Below are 19411 nucleotides of genomic sequence, written 5' to 3'. Positions count from 1 at the left end.
TGCGAATAGCAAAACGGTCTTTATTGACAATGTGCAGTTACAGTGCCCCATACCAATATTTAAAAACCAATACCAAGAGGGTCATTACCCCAAGAAATTTAATTTTATATCTCAGTCACCAGCAAGACTAATGTTAAATAATGTAATCAGCAAAGCACTAAACAGATTTTCAAGCCACAGCAGCTAAGAAAGAAGGCTTGCTCTGTATTAAAGCACAAACATCTTTAAATGGCATCAATATCAATATCTTCCTCGTTGTCAGGCTTTTCTGGTTTCACAGTTTCCACTTTCAGCTCTTTGGCAGAGGGGGAGTACACCACCTGAACAGGAAGAAATGTATTAGTCACCATAAATATTGCTTTCAAAGAGCCAAGGAAAGAAGCACAAGAACTACATACAGCATTTGTACACTGAGATCTGATTACTTTAATAGCATCTATAATAAATTACACGAAGCAAACATCAATGCAGACAAGTCAGATGGGGCACAAAGTTTAACATTAATTTGTCCAGTCACATGTCCTTCATAGGAAAGGATGTCAGACCAAAGCCTACCTCCACGTTTTCATCTTCCTCCTCCTCTTCCTCCTCAGAGCCCTCACTCTCCTCCTCTGCCTCTTTCAGCCACTTGACAAATGGAGCAGCCTTGGCATGAATCTCTTTGGCAAGCTCCTTGGAAACGTATTTCTTGGACACCTAAAGAAAACAATTTGTACAGATTTACAACCAGTACACTATTATATGTACGATGAGCATTTCTAAGCCTGTGCTGTATTATGGCCCTCATGTTTCTCAAAGGAAACCTGTTTTGTATTAGGTTAAGGTGCTGCAGGCATCTCCATCACTCTTATAAAATTAAAAATAATTGCTGCTTTTCTTAAGACATTATAAACGGATACAGAGCCTCCAGCTGCATCTCAAGTGGTGGGTACAAGCCATGGGTATTCCCAGCTGCTGTAACCATGGTTTCAATGTTACTGGGAATGAAACTACAAAACAAATGAGAACAGTCTGGCAAAAACAACTTCTGCACCCAGTCTAACCTGCACCAGATAACTGGGTGTCTCTGAAATGGTATCATCTCAACTGTGCACCGAATAGTTTATATAAAAATGTCTATAAAGAAGGATGCAATGATTGACAAAATGTTTGTTTCAGGTCTAGTTTCCACTGCAAAGCAAATCCAGCTAGATGTACCTTCTCTGCCCAAGCAAGAATGACCTCCTCCTCCAGAAGATCTGCATCATACATGTCCTTCAGCACAATTGGGACTCTGGGCAGCAGCTGGGCCTGGTGCAGCTTCACCAGGCACTCAAAGCCACCTAGCAGGTACTTCTGTGCTTTCTTGTTGTTGTGGCAAAACTAAAAAAAGTGGAAATGAAAGTTTACTGTATGCACATTAACAAAGCAGTTTTATAAACACTTTGGCAACAGCTCTAGCAATCTGGGCGTAACTCAAAAGTAACTCACGCGCAGAAAGTGGCGCTTGTACTTCTTGATCTGGTCACGGATATTCTCATCAAACAGCAGTTCGCTCAGGATTAAGGGGCCCATGGCCTTCACATCCAGGCGCTCAGCTTCTGCAAGTATTTCTTTGTCTGCTGTATCGATGACTCCACCCTCCTTTTTTTGCTGCAAAGAAATGAATTCATGCATAATTTCGGAGACAAAATACTAAATCCATTTTGTAAACTAGTAGCAACAGAAATCATTTTCATGTTATCGGTACTAGTAGTTATCAGTATTTTAAGAGGGACGTGTAAAATCCAAATATTTCAGCTTGTCCCCTAACTGCTATCAGAATCAAAGCTGCCAGAAAGACCAAACTTTCTAAAATCAAAATGGTACTTTATGCCCTGGACAAAATTTAAAACTTCACTTACTCTCGTACCACAATTTCTAGGATCAAGAGAAACATTAATCTTAAACCAACAGTTTACAGTACTCATATAATAAGGCTATGTACTTGTTTTGCTCTTGAACAAACATGCTGATCAACACACCTTGACAAAGTTGTAAAACATGTTGACTCTTTCCTCCAGGGTCTTTTCCAAGTCGTCAGTGAGAGTCAGGTTCTTGGCATGCTCGCTGATCTCATCCATCCTGCGTCTCTGAGCTTCCTCTGTGGTCTCCTCACCCCAGTCGTCATCATCATCTCCATCCTGTACAAGTGCAAAATTCAGTGAATGAAAGAGCTAGAATCTCACATGACTTGATGCATGTTTTGACAGCTCATCAATTTGAATCCTGAACATAGAACTACAGACATACTTTCACAAGTTTTTACAAGTAGACTAGTTGTACTTGCATAACTACACATTCAATTGGAAATAAGTTACTGGATGAAATCAAAAGACAGCAAATCCTTCAGGTTGGGTGAAGACAAATGAAGGCCAGGCTCTATCTGAATGAATGGAATTTCAAGCAGCAGTTACCTTCCATTACACCTGGCTTCAATTTGTTTCTTCTTAAGCCCCTTTTAAACTAACGAATAAGAACAGGACACAAAAGTCCAAGGCAGCAATTATGTACTTACTACAGCATCAGGTGCATCTATCTCATTATGATTCCCAGCTTCTCCACTGCCGGATCCATTTTCCTTGTCTTTACCTTTCCGATTCTTCTCCTTTTTCTCCTTTTTAGCGGATCCACTCTCATTCTCTGCATTTCAGAGGCAAAGATATTACAATGAACACATCCAAACATACTATTAACAAATTATATAATTAAAACTAAGGCTAAAGATTTTCAGATATTGATAAGCTACAACTAAGAAATGGGTTTAAATCTGGCTGGTATCACAACCAGCAGTGTAAAAAGCGTACCGTCAAATTTTTTGCAAAAAGCTGTAGGAATCTGGGGAGCAACTATCTAGCCATGCTGACAAAGACAAGGTCAATGTTTCAGTCAAGAAACGGCAGAAAGAGATTCCTAGATCAATTATTAATAACCAAACATTCTAGATGCGCTGCACGGCCTCCTTATTTGTAACCTCATGTTCTTAAAACAGACGGTAAATTCATACATCTATTGGTGGCCTGAACACCAAATGCAATCAAGAGCTAATGTAAATGTGTTTAAGCTACAAAAACCATTACGTAGATTGTCACTCACCTGGTGGGTTTTTAAGAATGAACGTGCAGAGTTTGTGTCGTGTGTCAAGCATGCCCCGGTAGCCACAGGCTTTGCAAGAGTTGCCAATGGTTTGTTTCTTAGGATTGACATGCTACCAAGGTAAAGAAGAATCCAAAATTAAAAACATTCACAGAGGAATAATATACACATGCAAGACAGCTAGTTACACATGTATCTTGATTTAAGTCACAAAGCAGACACTGTCATTTTGGTTTTAAACAAGACTTGCATTACGTATTCAGCTTCCACAAAACACTTAAGCTAGGCCAACTGCTCCAAAGCACCAGTAAAGCATAACAACCCTGACAGTTTTAAAATGCTTATGAAATATCAGGGGTAACATAGGAACTGAATTGATGTGGCAAACTTAACTGCATTGTGCTCTACATCTTCCACTAAGGAGGTAAACAGAACTGCCCTAGATAGTCTAAGTCTGGGGAGCTCAACATAACTGCAATGCAGTAGGGTTATGCAAAAAAAAAGAAGCTAACTCTGCAGTGGAAAACGGATACTGCAGGTCTCAAATTCAGACACCAGGAAAGTGCTTACATTACCACCAAATCTGCCCAGCCTAAACCCTGTATATGAAAGGCTACAGGTTTTGTGTATAGGAGGAAAGACAACAAAAGGACAGTGGTCTTGAATTCTAAAGAACTTTTAAACACTTCAATACAATTAGGAAACTGCAGTGGAGTTTACCCCCTCGCCATTAGACACTCAGTGGATCATAAGCAAAACTCCATTTTTAGTTACAAGGCAAATTTGGGCTTTGGCAACAGAAGGTCTTTCAAGACTTCACAAAAAAAAATAAAAGAGGAAAAATGCACTTACCAGGTCAGTTTCCGGATTGTCACACTCTGGACACAGCACAAATTTTCGGATGAATCCATCCAGCATATCTTGCAGCTTATTCGCCTCATGAGATCCATTGACAATGTAGCGGTCATTCTTAGCATCAAACTGGGTCTGTGCTCCCAGCTCACAACCAAAAAACTTGGTGGGATCTAAAATGTAATAAAACACAACTGAAGCAAGTGGAATGTAATGAAAGCAACCCGGCACTACCCCCCTCCCCGAAATGCTGCTTCTTTCCAATAGGAATCAACTTTAAAGTAGACCGTTTAACAGCCATCCAGATTACCATTACTAAGTTATCAAAAGTCAGTCAAGAACGCCTCTGCAAGGATACAAGGCTAGAACTTACACGTTGGAGGCCGATTAAGTGCCTTTGCAACGTCAACCATGTTGACTATAACCGTCTTAATTCCATTCCCTTTGCCTTCCACCTGTTTAAAGAAGGGAGACATTACAAAAAGATTACTGATTGCAATTCACAAAAATAACCAATTCACACCTCTACATTCAAGACAGCTATAAAATGTCATTAGGATATAAAGTGCCTCAATGACCATCTACATTTTTAAAGTTGCTAGGATGGGAAACTGCTAATCCCAAATCCCAACCACCTGAAAAATGCTAAAACTAAACTCAGCTGAAACAAATGGTATGCAATAAAGTTCCCCCATCCAAAAGGATTATTTAACCAACTAAGTCACATGAGCTGGAAAGGCAGTTACTTAGCATTCTTCTATACAGTTGGTTAATTTAAGGAGCTATGAATCTGGCTTTAGTTCTGAAGGTCAGGAGTCTTCTACCGAGAACAAAACAACACTGCAGTCCTGAGTCATTCACAACACTAGAAGAAGCTGCCAAGCTCTCCCTCACTTTGCTGACACCTCTCCCTCAGTCAAATGAGCCCACTGTGCCCCTCCTCACCTTGGCAATCAGACGGGGCATCTTGTAGCGATAGAACTGGTCTGAAACGCTGCGGTTGACGTTGACAGACATTTTGGCTCGCTATTAGCTTTATCAACAAGATAAGAAGATCTTGGATTGCAATTTTTTGGTATCTTCTGTCTGGAGAAGAGTGGATGACATAAACGACTGTAAGTGTACTCGGTCTCTGACATGAAAAAGTTTTCGCCACTGAGGCTGCAAGCTCCTTGCTTGTAGGCTAAGTTTCCCCCACACAGGTTCCAACAGCTGCGCAACAGCTCTGAAAAACAGAATAAAGGCTCATTAGGGACAGCCCCACTCAAAAATAGGCTTAAACAGAAACACTGACTATACCATTAAAAAAAAATGGCTTAAACAGAAACACTGACTATACAACACATAACACACAATTCAAACATTGGGTACAGCAACTTTAAGATGTAATAACATTTTGGTTGCAAGTCAGAACACCAGCAATGCACGACATGCACACGATACGAAAAATAAAACAAGCAAACCGAACTACATTCCCTCCCACGTGCTGCTACACCCACCATCTCTGAAGGACACTGGCCAAGACATTTTAAAGATTAAAAGGCCGGGGAGTTCACACCTCCCCAAACTTTAAAACGCCCCCCTGCACTGCACGTCTTAACGCGTGCTCACCCAATTTTGTCTTGTGTATTTTCCTGAAGCTTTTTTCTACTGCATTTTAATTCCTTATCGGTTTTTGTGACTGCTTTGTAAGCCGCTCTGGGTTAAGAGCTTCTGCTAAGCAAATAACAGGCGACGTTGTGAAACCATCCAACGTTTATTATGAACATCTTTTTCGCCACAAAGGTCACAAACGTACTAGATGATATCAGCGTATAATTGTCGAGCAAAACGGAAAACAAACAACACGTCGATCTATACATTGATTTCATTATTTTAATACCGCAGTTCAAAGCAAGCGGTACGCCTTCAAATACAACGAATTAAAATACTCCTGGGACTGTAATGGTTTTGCGCAGCGAATACAATTTGCATTACTTTCCGAAAAGTAGGTCAAACCTTATCGTCCTTGAAGCGGTGGTATTTCCAAATGATGACTCATCATTGCAACCCAAAAGTTAAAAAGGGCGAAGCGAAACAGACAGCGACACAAACGGAGGGGGGGGGGGGGGGGGCACAGTTACTTTTGAAACCGCACATCGCTTTATATCAGCGTCTCCAAGTTAAACGGCACAAAAAACGATTGGTAGCAGCGGTACAGGCTGCCGTTAATTAAAGAAGGAGAGGTTAGTCACAACAGGCCTCCTAATTGTGCGAAATGGTGCAGAGTGCGTCACACTAATTTTATCACGGGGAGCACGGTGCAAGGGGGAGACGCCATTTTGATCCACATTTTTAACACACGCACGCCACATTTTCCAGCGCAACCACACCAAATACCGACCACGGGACGAAACCAGACGCACAATAACACACAAGAAGGGTTAAAATAAACACTGAAAACGATACCTTTCCCATCCGTCGCTCCTGTCGTCCGGGTACTCACCGTTTTCGTAAAATAAAGACATAAACACACCGCTGGTCGCCCTGAGACGCAGTGAAGTGTTCGTGCTGGGAGCTGGGGGGGGTCGGCTGAGAACTGGAGAAAGCGAGGACGGCACGACGACGGTGCCGGTAATGTAGAGGCAAGAGTTTTCCGGTGCAGAGTAATAAAACCCTTCGGGGAAACACGAGACGCCCTCAAAAACGGGGTATCTGGAAACAATGCGCAGGGTGAGGGGTTAGGAAAACACGTCGGCGTTAATTGTAGAGCGATTCGATTACTTGCGTAACCACACGTTTCGACAGGCTACAAAAGACAAGCCTTCAGGCTTAAACAACGCTCCCTCATGAGGTGTAAATGGTAATTCGGCGATCCCCATATACGGTCTTATTACCCCCTTAATTTATTATTTGGCCTTATTCACACCAATTAGAGCGACTTCAAACCCCTTCGCTCACTCACCTCTCTAGAACGTTCTCGCTCGAGCTGCGCGTCGCCAGAATGAAATTCGGCCAGTAATGACGCTGTCAATCCAGCCATCCCGTCGACGCAACCCCGCCTCACCTCGCCGGCGATTGGCCCGTCGGGGAAGAGCGGCGATATTATTGGTGGCGGTACCTGTCAATATCTTTCGCAACAGGGTAGGAGGGGGAGGAGGGGGGTTCTCACGGCGGTCGTGAATCTTAACAGTCTCGCGATATTGTTTACGCCGCCGGTGGGATTTGGGTTGGATTCCTGTTTTCTCGCGTTAATCTTCTAATTAGTTTTTTTGGCCTTTTGTCACAATATGAGTATTACGATCACCACGCTGAATCCGCTCTTTCTTCTCTAAATGTGGTGTTTTTGTATGTAGTATCGCACGTCTACTTATATAAATGTTTTGCGTGTAGATGTGAGTAACGGTTGTCATGTGGAGTAGTCACGAGACTAACTGGCAAACATTATTTTGTTAACTCGAGGAAACCGGAGGTCTGGTCAGTTGTCTTAATCCACGCATTAATACATCCATGCACTTTTTGGTTCTACAACCTAAATGGCTTAACAAATTCTTTAAAAAACAAACAAATACAAAACGATGGGTCAATTAAAACATGGATGAGCCCAGCAGACGAGCTTGGTGCCCTTCAGTAGTACCGTACTGAACTTCATGGAGGCTTGTTCCCAGCTGCGCTTAAAACCTTAATCCAATTACAAGGGTCTTTGGGGCAGTGCATCGTTCATTTTGGGAAAAAAAAAACCCTAGTTTACAAACTTAATGTATAGTTAGTTCTGAAATACAATTAACCCTCGGTTTAACGGACTTAATGTCAGACGACATTCTCTCAAGGGGAACTGACTACAAAATCAGAAACACTGGACTTCCCCCACATTAACGATGAAACGCACACATATTAAAGCAAAAAAAAAATACTACATAGGTTTAAAATTCAGGAATATCAATAGTTTCATATAACGGTAGGTTAATTTCTGCTGATGGGTGCTGTTTGTGTTTCGTACTCTTCAGCGAATTTGCTACAGTATATTTACGATACATGAAATAAAGAGCGTGCATATGATGAAAAAGGCGCATGAATAATAATTTACATTGACTGACTTGTAATTGTTAAATAAGTCGAAAGATCCAGAAAGAATATATATATATTACTCATGTAGTAGAGTGGTAGGGTTCATAAACGTCATTCGTGTTTTAACGGACATTTCGGCAATGACGGACACCTCTCCCGCATATTAGTCTTGAAAGAATCGGGGCATCGGCTTCATAGACATGGCTGGGTAGCTTGTTCCACGCTCCCGCGACTCTGTGGTCAAAGAAGTGGCTCCCTGTTCTCAGTTTTCAATACACTTCCAAGTCGTTTCCACTTCTGCCCTCCACTTCTGTTTCTCTGTTCGTTGTGAAAGTTTCGCTCATCAGTCCGGCGTGGGTATCCTTGCCGACTGCATCTCATTGGTTTGAAGAGAGGAGCACCGCATCTGGTCTCAGCCCCACACCGTGAGAAGAAATACTACATAAACACAGCTGTGGATTTCACTAAAGTCTCCGTCACTGTACTCACTCGGGATCTGAGCGTTTGTTTTGTAGTTCGCGCGGTGTGATGGGGCGCAACTCTGCAGCTTCTCCTGAGAGCTGCGGAACCTCTGCAGTGCTGGTTTTAACAAGACTCGTGTGCATGTGCTGTTTTACTGTGGCACAAGCCGCACAGGTGGCAATCACCGGGATACAGGTCCGAGAGCGGGCGGATCTCCGGTGGCGTTGCGTTTTCAGTATAGACACACCTGGGGCTTTCTGCAACGGTCTGACGAGAAGACAGCCATGAAAAGTACACGAGTTTAGTCTCCCGTCTGATCAAGAGATGGTGCATTCTGTGTTGTATGCGTGCATTCACTTGTGTTGAATGTTGAATGTGTTGTAAGGAAGAACCAAGAATGTTTCATATTTCTAAATGCGAAAAAAACTCTCCTGAGGGGAAGTGGGAATCCATATGCCATGTAAAGCATTCTTCAACTTTAAGGTCGAACAGCAGGCATGACACCGTTTCCATACTTCCTGTCACAGTCCTCAACTGACATTACAAAACCAAAACAACATCAGCTTGACTTTTGGAAGTAATTGCATAAACACCATACCCTCACACACTGGCCTTCATAACACATCTTTGCACTTGAAAGGCTCCAGCCAGCGTGACAGCACATCACTCCTTCCTGTCACAGGTTTCAACAGACTTCAAAGAACAAAATCAATACAAGATGCGACTTTTGTCACTAGACGTTAATTCGATTAAGACTTTGTCCGCAGATCTGTGGGGAACAGGCAGCAGGGGAGAGCGGGAGTATCACCAGCTGACACAGTTTTCTGTCATGAAATTGCCTTTGTCATGAAAAACCAGGGAGAGTTTGGCTCAGCCTTATTTTATAGGCTTATAGGCTTATTTATAGGATGTGAGAGGACCTAGGCTCCGTCGGCAGGCGGAGCGACGCGCCGGTTGGAGTATTCTCGGTCGCATTTAATGGCAACGTCAGCTCAAAGATTTGGTTCAAACCACCAAATGGAGACGGGCGTGCTGACAAGGATGAGAGAGAGAGAGAGGACCTAGGCTGGCCATTGCCTCCTTCCAACACAAGATGGCAGTGTGTTGTGCTCAGCGCAGAACCTGTTGTCTTGGAAACAGGGCACTTTGTCATCTTTCCCGATTTCCAGAAGGAGAAGTGACACAAGCAGGCCTCAAATGACAGACGTTATATTCCTGTATGACCGACTAATTAGGGAAACCCTCCTTTTTCTAGAAGAGGTGTCAATAGATCTTTGGGTGATTTAGGGAAATAATTTTAATTGCTAGAGAAGAAAGGGAAATTACTCAATTGTTCCTCCATTCTGCTGCATGCAGTAAGTGTTTTGGGAACACGTACAAGTTAATTCCACTCTAAAAAGTAAAAAAACTGAAACACACACCAAGGTGTAGAAAGAAGAGAGGGAATAAGTATAATCCCACAGGGAGGGAAAGGTTTGAATCTCATTTCTAACATCTGACCTTCTTGCAGCTCATTGTTTTAAATGATAGTCCAGCCCTGTGTTAAGAATAATTGCTTAAGGAGAAGCAGGTTTGTGTTTCACAATAGCACTTCTAACAGTTTGGTATTGCTCCATATTTGGTCAGAATTGAAACTATGGGGAAACGCCCTTAACATGACAACTGGAGGCTCTTTTTTACCCAAAGAGTTGTGGAGGTATGGAACATGTTCTCCAGCTTGTTGTGGACACTAACTTGGCTTCTTTCAGGAGGCAACTGAAGGTCATCCTTGTATCAATGAGCTACTAAGTACCAAGGGAGCTAGGTCACCTGAAGGGTCTCCTCTCGTTCGTAACCTTTGTTATGTTTTTAATACGAATGAAGTCGGAGCAGGGAAAAAAGAAACGATAAAAATGTCATTGAAACGAGGGAGAGTGGGAGATCAATCCCAGTTAGTGTTGTGGTCAAGGCAGCACTTTGGAACTGAAAAGGTTACAATGGGATCTGGCCATCACTGAGATCTGTGGGGGTGGGAGTGACCAAACCTGAGGCCAAGGTGGGCCTCTGATGTCTTTGTCTGACTCCCTGTGGTGGGACACAAACAGATCGGCCAGCGTGTGCTGGTCAAATTGCACAAACTAAACTGAAAGAGATTGGACTTGGCGTTGACGTTATGGACATGTGGCAAAAATTGGTTTATGGGATTTTTTCATAAGAAATTCATACTGACCTAAAAAAAGCCAGTATTGGGTGATGATGATATAACATTATACAGAAATTATGGGGGACAAGGGCAAAGGTAATCAAATGAAATGTTTGTAAAACACATCCTCACGTGTCTGAGATATGAAATCATTTTGATATCAAAACCAGTATCTCATTGCCAAATAAGGTAACTGTGTAAATTAAATTGTAAGCAATTCCAAGGTAATAATTTTGCATGGTATTATCATCTGTGTATATATATATTTAATTATTTCAATAAAACTTCAATTATCTAACTGCTCTGATGTGCTCACCTCAAACAGCCTGTCTTTTGCCTGTTTCCCTGATGCAAGGAGCAAGGACACATTCAGTGAGAAATGCAATAAACGTGATTGCTGAATAAACATAATCCTAACATGATCAAAGGGACATACAGGAACTGTAGTACAACAAGGGCACAAGTAAAGGTTTTTGCTGCTGTTAAATTGCTGTTCAATCCATTACTTGACTAACTGGGTCAGCGCTTGTAAAAACTTCAAATATTGGGACTGCCGAGAGAATTGAGGTCATCATGTGGCCTGAAAGCTCTAGGCATGTTATCAGCTGGTGAGACAATAGGGTTCTGGTAACTTTTTTTTGCAATGTTTCAGCAAAATGGAGAGCATTGCAACTCTGAATGGAAATGCAGTGGCTGGATTACTGGTGCAATTGTCTGCTTGCTGACTGTGGCAATGCACAAAGCTCCATGCAGGTGTGATGCCTGCAGCCCGGCGTGATGCTGTTCAGAAAAGCATCTGCTGCAGTTCAATGGCATGTGCACAGGACTCCTGAATGGCAGCCACCAAAGATTCCTCCTTTTGCATTGCGATAGAAAAGATTTCAGAGTTTCCCTAGGCAGCATGCACTCAAGAAATTGTAATTGTGTTTTGATTAGGCAGGAACGCATGAGCATTGATGAGTCCATTTCAAACCACAATAAAAGTAAGATAACTTTTATCTTAACCGTTTCTTTTACAGTAACTTGTAAAACCTTACAATTTACATCACAAAATAGACGAACAGGTATGTGCAGCTCCATGTTGTGCATTCCAGAATGAGGCAACAAAATGTCTTCTAGACATCAATGTATTTATTTTGTTACCAAGATTTAATATTATTATTTAATAATAATAATAATAGGGAACTGCAGTTTTTAATTAGCTGCATATATGTAGAGGCTGACTGCAGGTGCACTTTAAAGACAGAATAACTGGGGGATTTGAAGAACTGGTGTTTGTTTTTTAGTCTGCCACTGCTGGGTGCACAAGGATCAGGTGGTGTGTGTCCTGTCTACACTTGGTAGGAAGGTCCCTTTTCAGGCCATAAAGCCCCATGGGGGAATGGGGGCCACCATTTCTCTCAACCATCCAACACTGGAGGTGATGTGGTCAGCCTATTACCCCCAGAAGGATTAACCCCAGGTACTCACTTGGAAAGCAGGCTGAGTGGACCTGGGAGCCATCTGGAAGGAATTAGAGCAAGCTCCCACCTGGGATTGAACCCAGGACGTTCTGGTCAGCAGCTAGACACCCTTGCCATCTGAGCTACCACAGCTCCGTCTTGGCTGGGAGAACGCTTCAATTAGAGCGGCCTCTGCTAGCAGGACACTAAAGTGCACCTAGGTGATGCTGCAAGGCCAAACCTCACAAACTCAACCCTAGCCAAATGTCTTAATGTGCGTGTTTCCCATTTCAAGAGCCTTGAGGATTTTAGTCCTAACCATTATCCTGGCCATTAACAGAAAACTACAGACAGCCTCGTGTTCCTTTTAATCTTTTCTCAAGATTAAAAAGATTCAGTCCTATTAGCCTGTCAAAGTGGAACATTCCCTTTAATGCTCTGGTCTATCTTCTCTGTCAGCATTATCCTTTTTTTGTGATGTGGCGACCAAACCTTAACATAATATTTTAAATTAGCTATAGAATTTGTCATTTTAAGATAACGTCCCTTTGTTTACATTTATTTGCACCGTTTACAAGATGTTGTTTGCGTTCTGATGGTTTCCACACAGCTTATTTTAAACTCATTTTTATTTAGTGACTTTACTTTACGGTGATTCCCACTTTTCGTTTTGAAACACTTTTTCAGTTTCTAAATGAAACAGTTCCAGATTTTAAAAATTTGCATTCCTTTGATACCTTTTTTTATTGTTATCGTGACACCTCATCCTCTGGGTTGTTTTTTTTTTATTTAATAAAGAAATACCAAAACAAAAACATCTGTTGCTTAATTACGGAGTTTCCAGATGGTAAAAAGGAAAGAGTGAGCTCATTACATTTTGTTGCGTTAGGTTAGGAGCCATGCTTTTTTTCCTTGAAATTTTTTTACTGCTCATATTGGTTGCTAATCTGTATCCCATTGCCCCCCGAGTCTCCCACCATTCAGGGAATTTCTAGGACTTCACTGCACTAGAACATTATTGGCTCAGATCTTAGAAAGCTGTTCTCGTGGGCTCAGTAAAAAGGGAAAAGCACCTAACTGCACATCTGTTGCAGAATAAATTTTTCCTGAGGTGTGTTTCACGACCGTTACTGAAAGCGAAAGGATAAAATCCCCCATTTTGAAAAAAAAAAACCTTCCGGCGTTAGAGGATTAAAGAAATTGCTGTGTCATTGTTTGGGAAGAGAGTGTCAACAGCCTGCAGCCTAATTCTCTGCTGCATTATTAAATCTGCCCAATCGCTTTTTGCTGAGACAGATCCCAGCCTCTTTCTGTTTCAAATCATCTCCTTCTAAGATCTTGTAAGGCTTGACTGAGCCCCAGCCAGAGCACAGCATACTGGCAGGGGGAAAATTCTGTCCACAGAGCAGGGGCAGAGACGTTCGGTCAGCCTCCGTCCCTCTGCAGAGGAGCTGGAGCACAGCCAATGGGAAAGCAACTTGAACCACAAACCGTGTGTGTCCAGCGAACTGTTACAAAATATCTCATCAACAGGCTAGTTAGTAGAGCGTCTGCAATAGCAAAGAAAAATAATTCCCATTTAATAACAAAGTAAAACACAGCTGCCAGGAATTATGCATTCTACAAATTATAAAGTACTTACAATTAACAGTTTTAAATGAATCCAATTATTCTAACCTCTGTTGGATTTTTAAAATAGAATTTAAACAATCTTTGGACTCTTTCTCTTTCTAACACTAATACCACAGGCATGTTCAGGTAACTCACCAGTGATGGAACAACAGTGGAGTTGATAGAAAGCCTCTGGTGAAGGTGTTGGCCTGCAGTTATTAGATTGGATGAGCCTTTGGGCTCAAAACCAGCACGTTTTGGGTTTGAATGCTCACTGCAGACACTGCTGTTGTACCCCAAGTGAGGTACTTTACCCCAGTTGCTCCAGTCCATCCACCCAGCTGTATAACTGGGGTCAGGCATTGCTGGGGGGGTCATGCCTGCGCTGAACACGCATCCCATCCCTGTGGGGGGGAGCCCATGTGCTCTTCAGTCAGTTACCACTACAGACACCAGGAAGAGCTCTGGCCCAATGAGTGGCCTACCCTCCCTTGTATCAGTCTGTTGCCTATGAATTTTAGACGATGACCGTTGTATAACAAACAGGGCGGCAGTGTGCAGGGAGAGTTAGGAGCTGGGGGAGGGGTTTGGGGATTCCCAGGTGGGACATTGTTGTTGTACCATTGAAGGTACGTCACTCAAAAGGCCCCAGTAAATGCTTTTGCGGCACAAATGGGAACTCTCGCTGTTGTCATTGTAAATGAGAATCCATCCTCACATGACCTACCTGTTAGACCTGGGCCCTCCGGCCGCAGTCTCCCTGGAGACCAGTCACATTCGTACGGGGGGCTCGACACTCACCCTGCCCCAGCCGCCTGCCGCCCGTTAACCCTGAGCGGCCCAGTATTGAAGCCCCACAGCAGCTCTGTCCTGACCCCTGTGCTCTGTTTCCTGGGGGCCCTGCTTCAGCTTCCAGTCACCTGCGGCACCAGAAGCCTCTGTCTGCTCTTCCTGGGTCTTCTGTCCGGCCTGGCCTGGGAGTTTCCTTCAGACCTCTCCTCTTTTGTGTTCGTTTAGTACCTTTGCAATAAGCTAGCCTGAACCACACAAAGTGATCCCTTTGTTCCTCAAAACGCTGCCGGCTATTTCCCATCTGGCCGTGGCGTAATATGACCTAATTAAATAAAAGATGGCTTAGCTCCTCTGTGTTTCTCATTGTTAATAAGAACTTTGTTTCACAACCAGCCAGACTGTGAAGTGCAAAGTGTCTCTTTTGGGATTCTGCTGGCCTGAATATTATTTGCTATTGGACAAAGGTGGTGACACAACTCACCCCTTGTCTCCAAGCAGTAAAGGTGGTTTGTAAGGCATGGCTGTAAATTTGAAGTATGCATCGGTTTTTGCTCTTGCTGGGGTGGGTTCATAGACTTTTTTTTGCGATGAGCCAGTGTTTTCTGCAAATTGTTTGTGAGGTTTGTAGTTACAACAAAAGGAACCTGTACAGCACAGAAGAAGGCGGAGGTTTTTCTCTTTTGGGAACGTCGTGATCTGATCACTGCACTGCAAGTGCTGCAGAGGACACGCAACAGACAGTGACATGGGTCCATGAGCTCATAGCAAGGGGCACAAAGGAACCAGGAATAGAAATCTGAAATGAATAGAAGTCAGAGCTGATGTTTCTGGCAGTGAAAGAAGTGAGAGGAAATACCCCCCAAACTTCCAGAGCCATGTGGTTTACTTTGAGGAGGAGGTATTATAAGGATTCATCTCACTTTGCTCTTCCCCACTATTAAGGCAGTCCTGGGAGACTCACATCCTGGCTGTCTGATCTCTTCAACAAATCGTATTTGCTGAGAGTGGCATCACAGGAAACTCTCTCCCAGAGACAGCACAAGAATCAGCTGTTGAGCTCCGTATTTATTTCTGCTTTTTTTTTTTTACTTGCTATAGTCTCCGGAGCCCGCAGGCAGAGGAGGCTCTCGCTGGACCTGAGACGAACATGGGGCTCAGCTCTCTGTGCGGCTGCGGAAAGAAGAGATACGCTCTGAGGGAGCAGGTGAAGATGTTTGCGAAACGCGTCGGGGGCAAGAGAGACCCCAGCGGCAGGGAGGAGACGGAACCCCTTCTGCCACCGGGAGAGAGCAGAGCCCAGCAGCCCCCTGACGGTAAGGTCTGCTATTCAATGGCTCAGTCTTCAATTCTTTTGTATCTTGATATTGTGTGTACTTTGTATTTGGAATATAGTGCACCTATGTAGTTTGTAGTGTATATATAGCTTTTTTTTCACCTGTACAGCAATTTAAAAGTAACCATAGGGCTATATAAATAACAAGAAAACATCTTCTTTCACTTTACTTCATGACAAACTGTTAGGTAATTGGGTCACAGACACTGAGCCTGGCAGTGCATCTACAGGCAGAATCATTAGCAGTGAGTCTGATTGCTTGTTGCCTGCTGCAATGCCACCCCAGCCAGCACGCTGAACAGAAGGGTAGTACTATCCAAATGTGAATTATTAGCCTAGTGCTCTTCTTCTGCTCATACTCATGTTCCTACTTGCTTATCTAAAAACAAATAGAGAAAGACTGAAATGCAGTCTGTCTCAGATATGTGCCGTATTAAGATATATGTATTGACAGATTGGAGTTTTACTGCCAGAGTTTTTTCATTGTTTAAGTTGGCGGAGCAAAGGGGTTCATTTTATTTTTCAAATAGTGGGGAAAACAAAGACTCTACTGTGTCTTTACATCCCATAGTGATGAGCGTTATGTCCTGTGTGCGTCCTTGCAGTGGAGGCCCAGGTGCAGGCTTGTCTGTGGGATGGCAGGCTGGTCCAGGCGTGTGTCTGTATCCAGGAGGCAGAGAGGGCAGGGCACGCGCCCGCCACCCAGCTGTACGGGGCCGTCAGCTGCCAGGTGCTTGGCATTCTGGCTGAAGCGCTGTCCGGCAACCCGGCTTGCCTGGAGAGGATGCCAGCTGCTGTTGAGGCTATCCTCTGGGGTCAAAAGTGCTGCCTGGACCAGCAGGGGAAAGGACCAAGTTATACTCCAGTGAACTGGTGCCAACAGTTCCACCAGCTGGTGGAGAAGTCGGTATCCAGGAAGATCCCTTGGCTGCCCAGCCCAGACTCGGGAAGGACACTGCAGGCCTACCTAAGGGAGGTCCAGGACACTGTGCTGTCCGAGCTGCTCCAGCTTGCTCCCTACCTCAAGCCGGCCCAGCTGCTGGGCTGCGTCGTCAAGAGCTACAACAAGCACATCTTCCAGCAGCTGCAGCAGGCGCTGGGCAGGAGCCTGCAAGTGTCCGAGATCTTCCTGCTCCTGGAGTGGGTGGCGCGTGTTTATCACAGGTGAGTGAGGGAAGGAATGTAACTGTGTGGCAAAGCAAGAATGTGTCTCTTAATGCATAACAGGCTCAGCTCGTTCTGATCCCCCTGGCTCTGGGTGGTTCGTCACCAGCCATGTATCTGATTTCAGAATGGTCTGTTGTGGCCTGTAGCATGGCCTGAATTTGTCCAAATTTGTCTACAAATTCTCCAGTAGTATTGTCCCCTTTCACATCTCCATTGCTCAGTGGGGACGTTTTCCCATCACTACCACTACCTGAGGGACTCCACATTCACTTGGAACATACATGCATCAGCTTTGGAGTTAAGTAATCATTGCTAGTCCTAGACTGTTTTGACTGATGGATCAAGAACTACTGGTACTGCAAAGAATATGTTTTTATCATGGTGTTCTTTGAACAGCAAAACTGTTCATTACTTTTTAAGATGCCTTGGGGGATGTGAGTTCATGCCCAAACCAAAGAAAAAGAATGCATACCCAAAATTATCGAGGTGCTATCCAGTACAAATGCAAAAAAGGAGCAAACTCAATTAGGCGCACACTTTCTCCACTCTAAAAATAATGTACTTATTAGCACTTATCAGTACTTTGGCTTTGGCACACACAAGCCCTCATCAGGCTAACAGAAACAAGCACTCCGTAGTTGTTGATATTCCATGAAAGTGGAAGGACACGAAAATAATTTTTGTAGTGGATAGAGTGTGAGTCCTGTTGATTTTTTTATTTTAACTCTGAAACCTAAATATGAACATTGGTATGGTGACAAAGGAGAGGGGGCCACACAGTCCATCTTGCACGTTTAGGACATCCAAGGAGCTCTTGGTAGAATCCCAGGGAATCTACTTTAACAACATGGGTGGGGAGCTTCTTCTAATCACTCGCACAAAACACAAGGTCGAATACAATCCAGTGCCAGGAAGAGGCTGCTTTGTGGTTGAACTCTCCTGGCGTTCATAATTGTAAAGAGCACTTCTTCACTAACCTCACGAACAGGACCCAAGGCTGCCTGGTTTCAGTTCCCTTGTTCCAGATACTATCTCTAAGTGCCAGGAAGGCTAAACACTAAAACACCTCAAGAAATATAAGATCCCTGATCAAATACAACTAAATTACAAACTGCCCGACATCTGGGAAGAGATGAATCTCCTCAAATATTGTTTTGCAATACAACACAAGTGCCTGACCTTACTATTCAATCATTAATAAGTGTATATGCATTAATAAGGGTTAAAAACACCTTTGAGACCATATTTAAATTATTCTACAAATAATTCAAGTTATATTATTTATTAGAAGAAAGACTGCGTCTGCTTCATACCCATATATATATACATGAAAACAAACAAAAAACTATATGGATATTTATGTAATTTGTCATTAAGAAAAGGTTTCATTTTTACTAAGGTAAAATTACCAACACACTTTCAGCTAATGCTGTCCCAGAAAATTAAAGGAAGTGTCTCTAAATAATTTTCCAGTGTGTGGTCTTAAATGTGGTTTCAATGAACTCCATAAAATGTCCCTATAATAAAATCAGGTGCCCTAACAAAAATATTAACTATACACTTCTTTAAAGAAGAAGAAAAATCTCTTCATCCTCTTTTACAGTCTCCCCCAAGTGCATCTAATTTCACAGCTCTAAACACCTTGCAGTCAAGCTGGGCAGTGCTTTCATTCCTAAAGGTGCCTAAACTTAAACCTCCTCTGCATACTTTTCCTGTCCTTGTTATAAAACTTTTGGAAATCTTTTGCTAATTTTTCCTCATGAAACTTTGCACTTTAACTTTTTGCACAAATGAGTAGTCATCCAATATCCCCACTAAATTCAAACGCCAAAATGTATAACATGGCTTTATCTGTATCATTAACTCCCAGCTGTCATTAATGCATAACAGATTATATCTATACAGATTAGATCTGTGTAGATTTTTTTCTTATAAGCAATGTTGTGTTGTAATTTCCTTTTAAACTAGCACTGATCCGCTTGAGTGTCTTAAAACAGGAACACAAATCTGTTAATTGAGGAAACAAAAGGGTTGTGGTACCTTATGATTTACACGCAATCTTCACATATGATGCTCTCTGGGCACGATGTTTCTGGAAGTTGGTCAGTCCACATGGTTTCTACAGTAACCCTCTCGCCTATGAACAAGGCGTTGCTGAATTCTGCTCTTTTCATATGGAGGATAAATTATACACTGCTTTAATTCTATACCCATGTCTTTCATTCAGATCTTCCTCATTCTGGACCAGGTTCATAAAATATGTTCCGCACTTGATGTTTACAGAATAAGGGACTGAGTAGGCAGGCCAAGGAGCCTGGAGGTGTCATCCTCATTCCTGGATCAAATACCTGCTTATCCTTGAATCACTGTTGGCACTGTTGGATGCAGGTCTCCATTCTTACCTGAGAC

General features: G+C 43.0%; 1 protein-coding gene across 2 annotated transcripts; it reads right to left on the bottom strand.

Moving 5' to 3' along the window:
- Nucleotides 1–6998, bottom strand: eif5 (eukaryotic translation initiation factor 5). 2 transcript variants are annotated; one of them, XM_088924868.1, is made up of 12 exons: nt 6911–6998; nt 6415–6660; nt 4912–5191; nt 4340–4421; nt 3967–4139; nt 3115–3226; nt 2537–2661; nt 2004–2162; nt 1471–1632; nt 1198–1362; nt 556–696; nt 1–320 (listed from the first exon to the last, which is right to left on the bottom strand). In XM_088924868.1, exons 3-12 carry the CDS (start codon nt 4981–4983, stop codon nt 225–227), a joined length of 1287 nt encoding a protein of 428 aa, XP_088780994.1. In that variant the 5' UTR covers nt 4984–5191; nt 6415–6660; nt 6911–6998; the 3' UTR covers nt 1–224. The 2 variants fall into 2 exon arrangements, with proteins under 2 accessions (XP_088780994.1, XP_088780993.1); XM_088924867.1 differs by having other exon boundaries at nt 6452–6660.
- Between the last annotated feature and the right edge of the window lie 12413 nt (nt 6999–19411).

The sequence above is a fragment of the Atractosteus spatula genome, chromosome 9 (genome assembly GCF_055471065.1).
Source record: "Atractosteus spatula isolate fAtrSpa1 chromosome 9, fAtrSpa1.hap1, whole genome shotgun sequence".
Classification (NCBI taxonomy): Eukaryota; Metazoa; Chordata; class Actinopteri; order Semionotiformes; family Lepisosteidae; genus Atractosteus; species Atractosteus spatula.
Note: the sequence above shows the minus strand (reverse complement) of the source record. Positions and strands in the feature narration are given on the sequence as shown.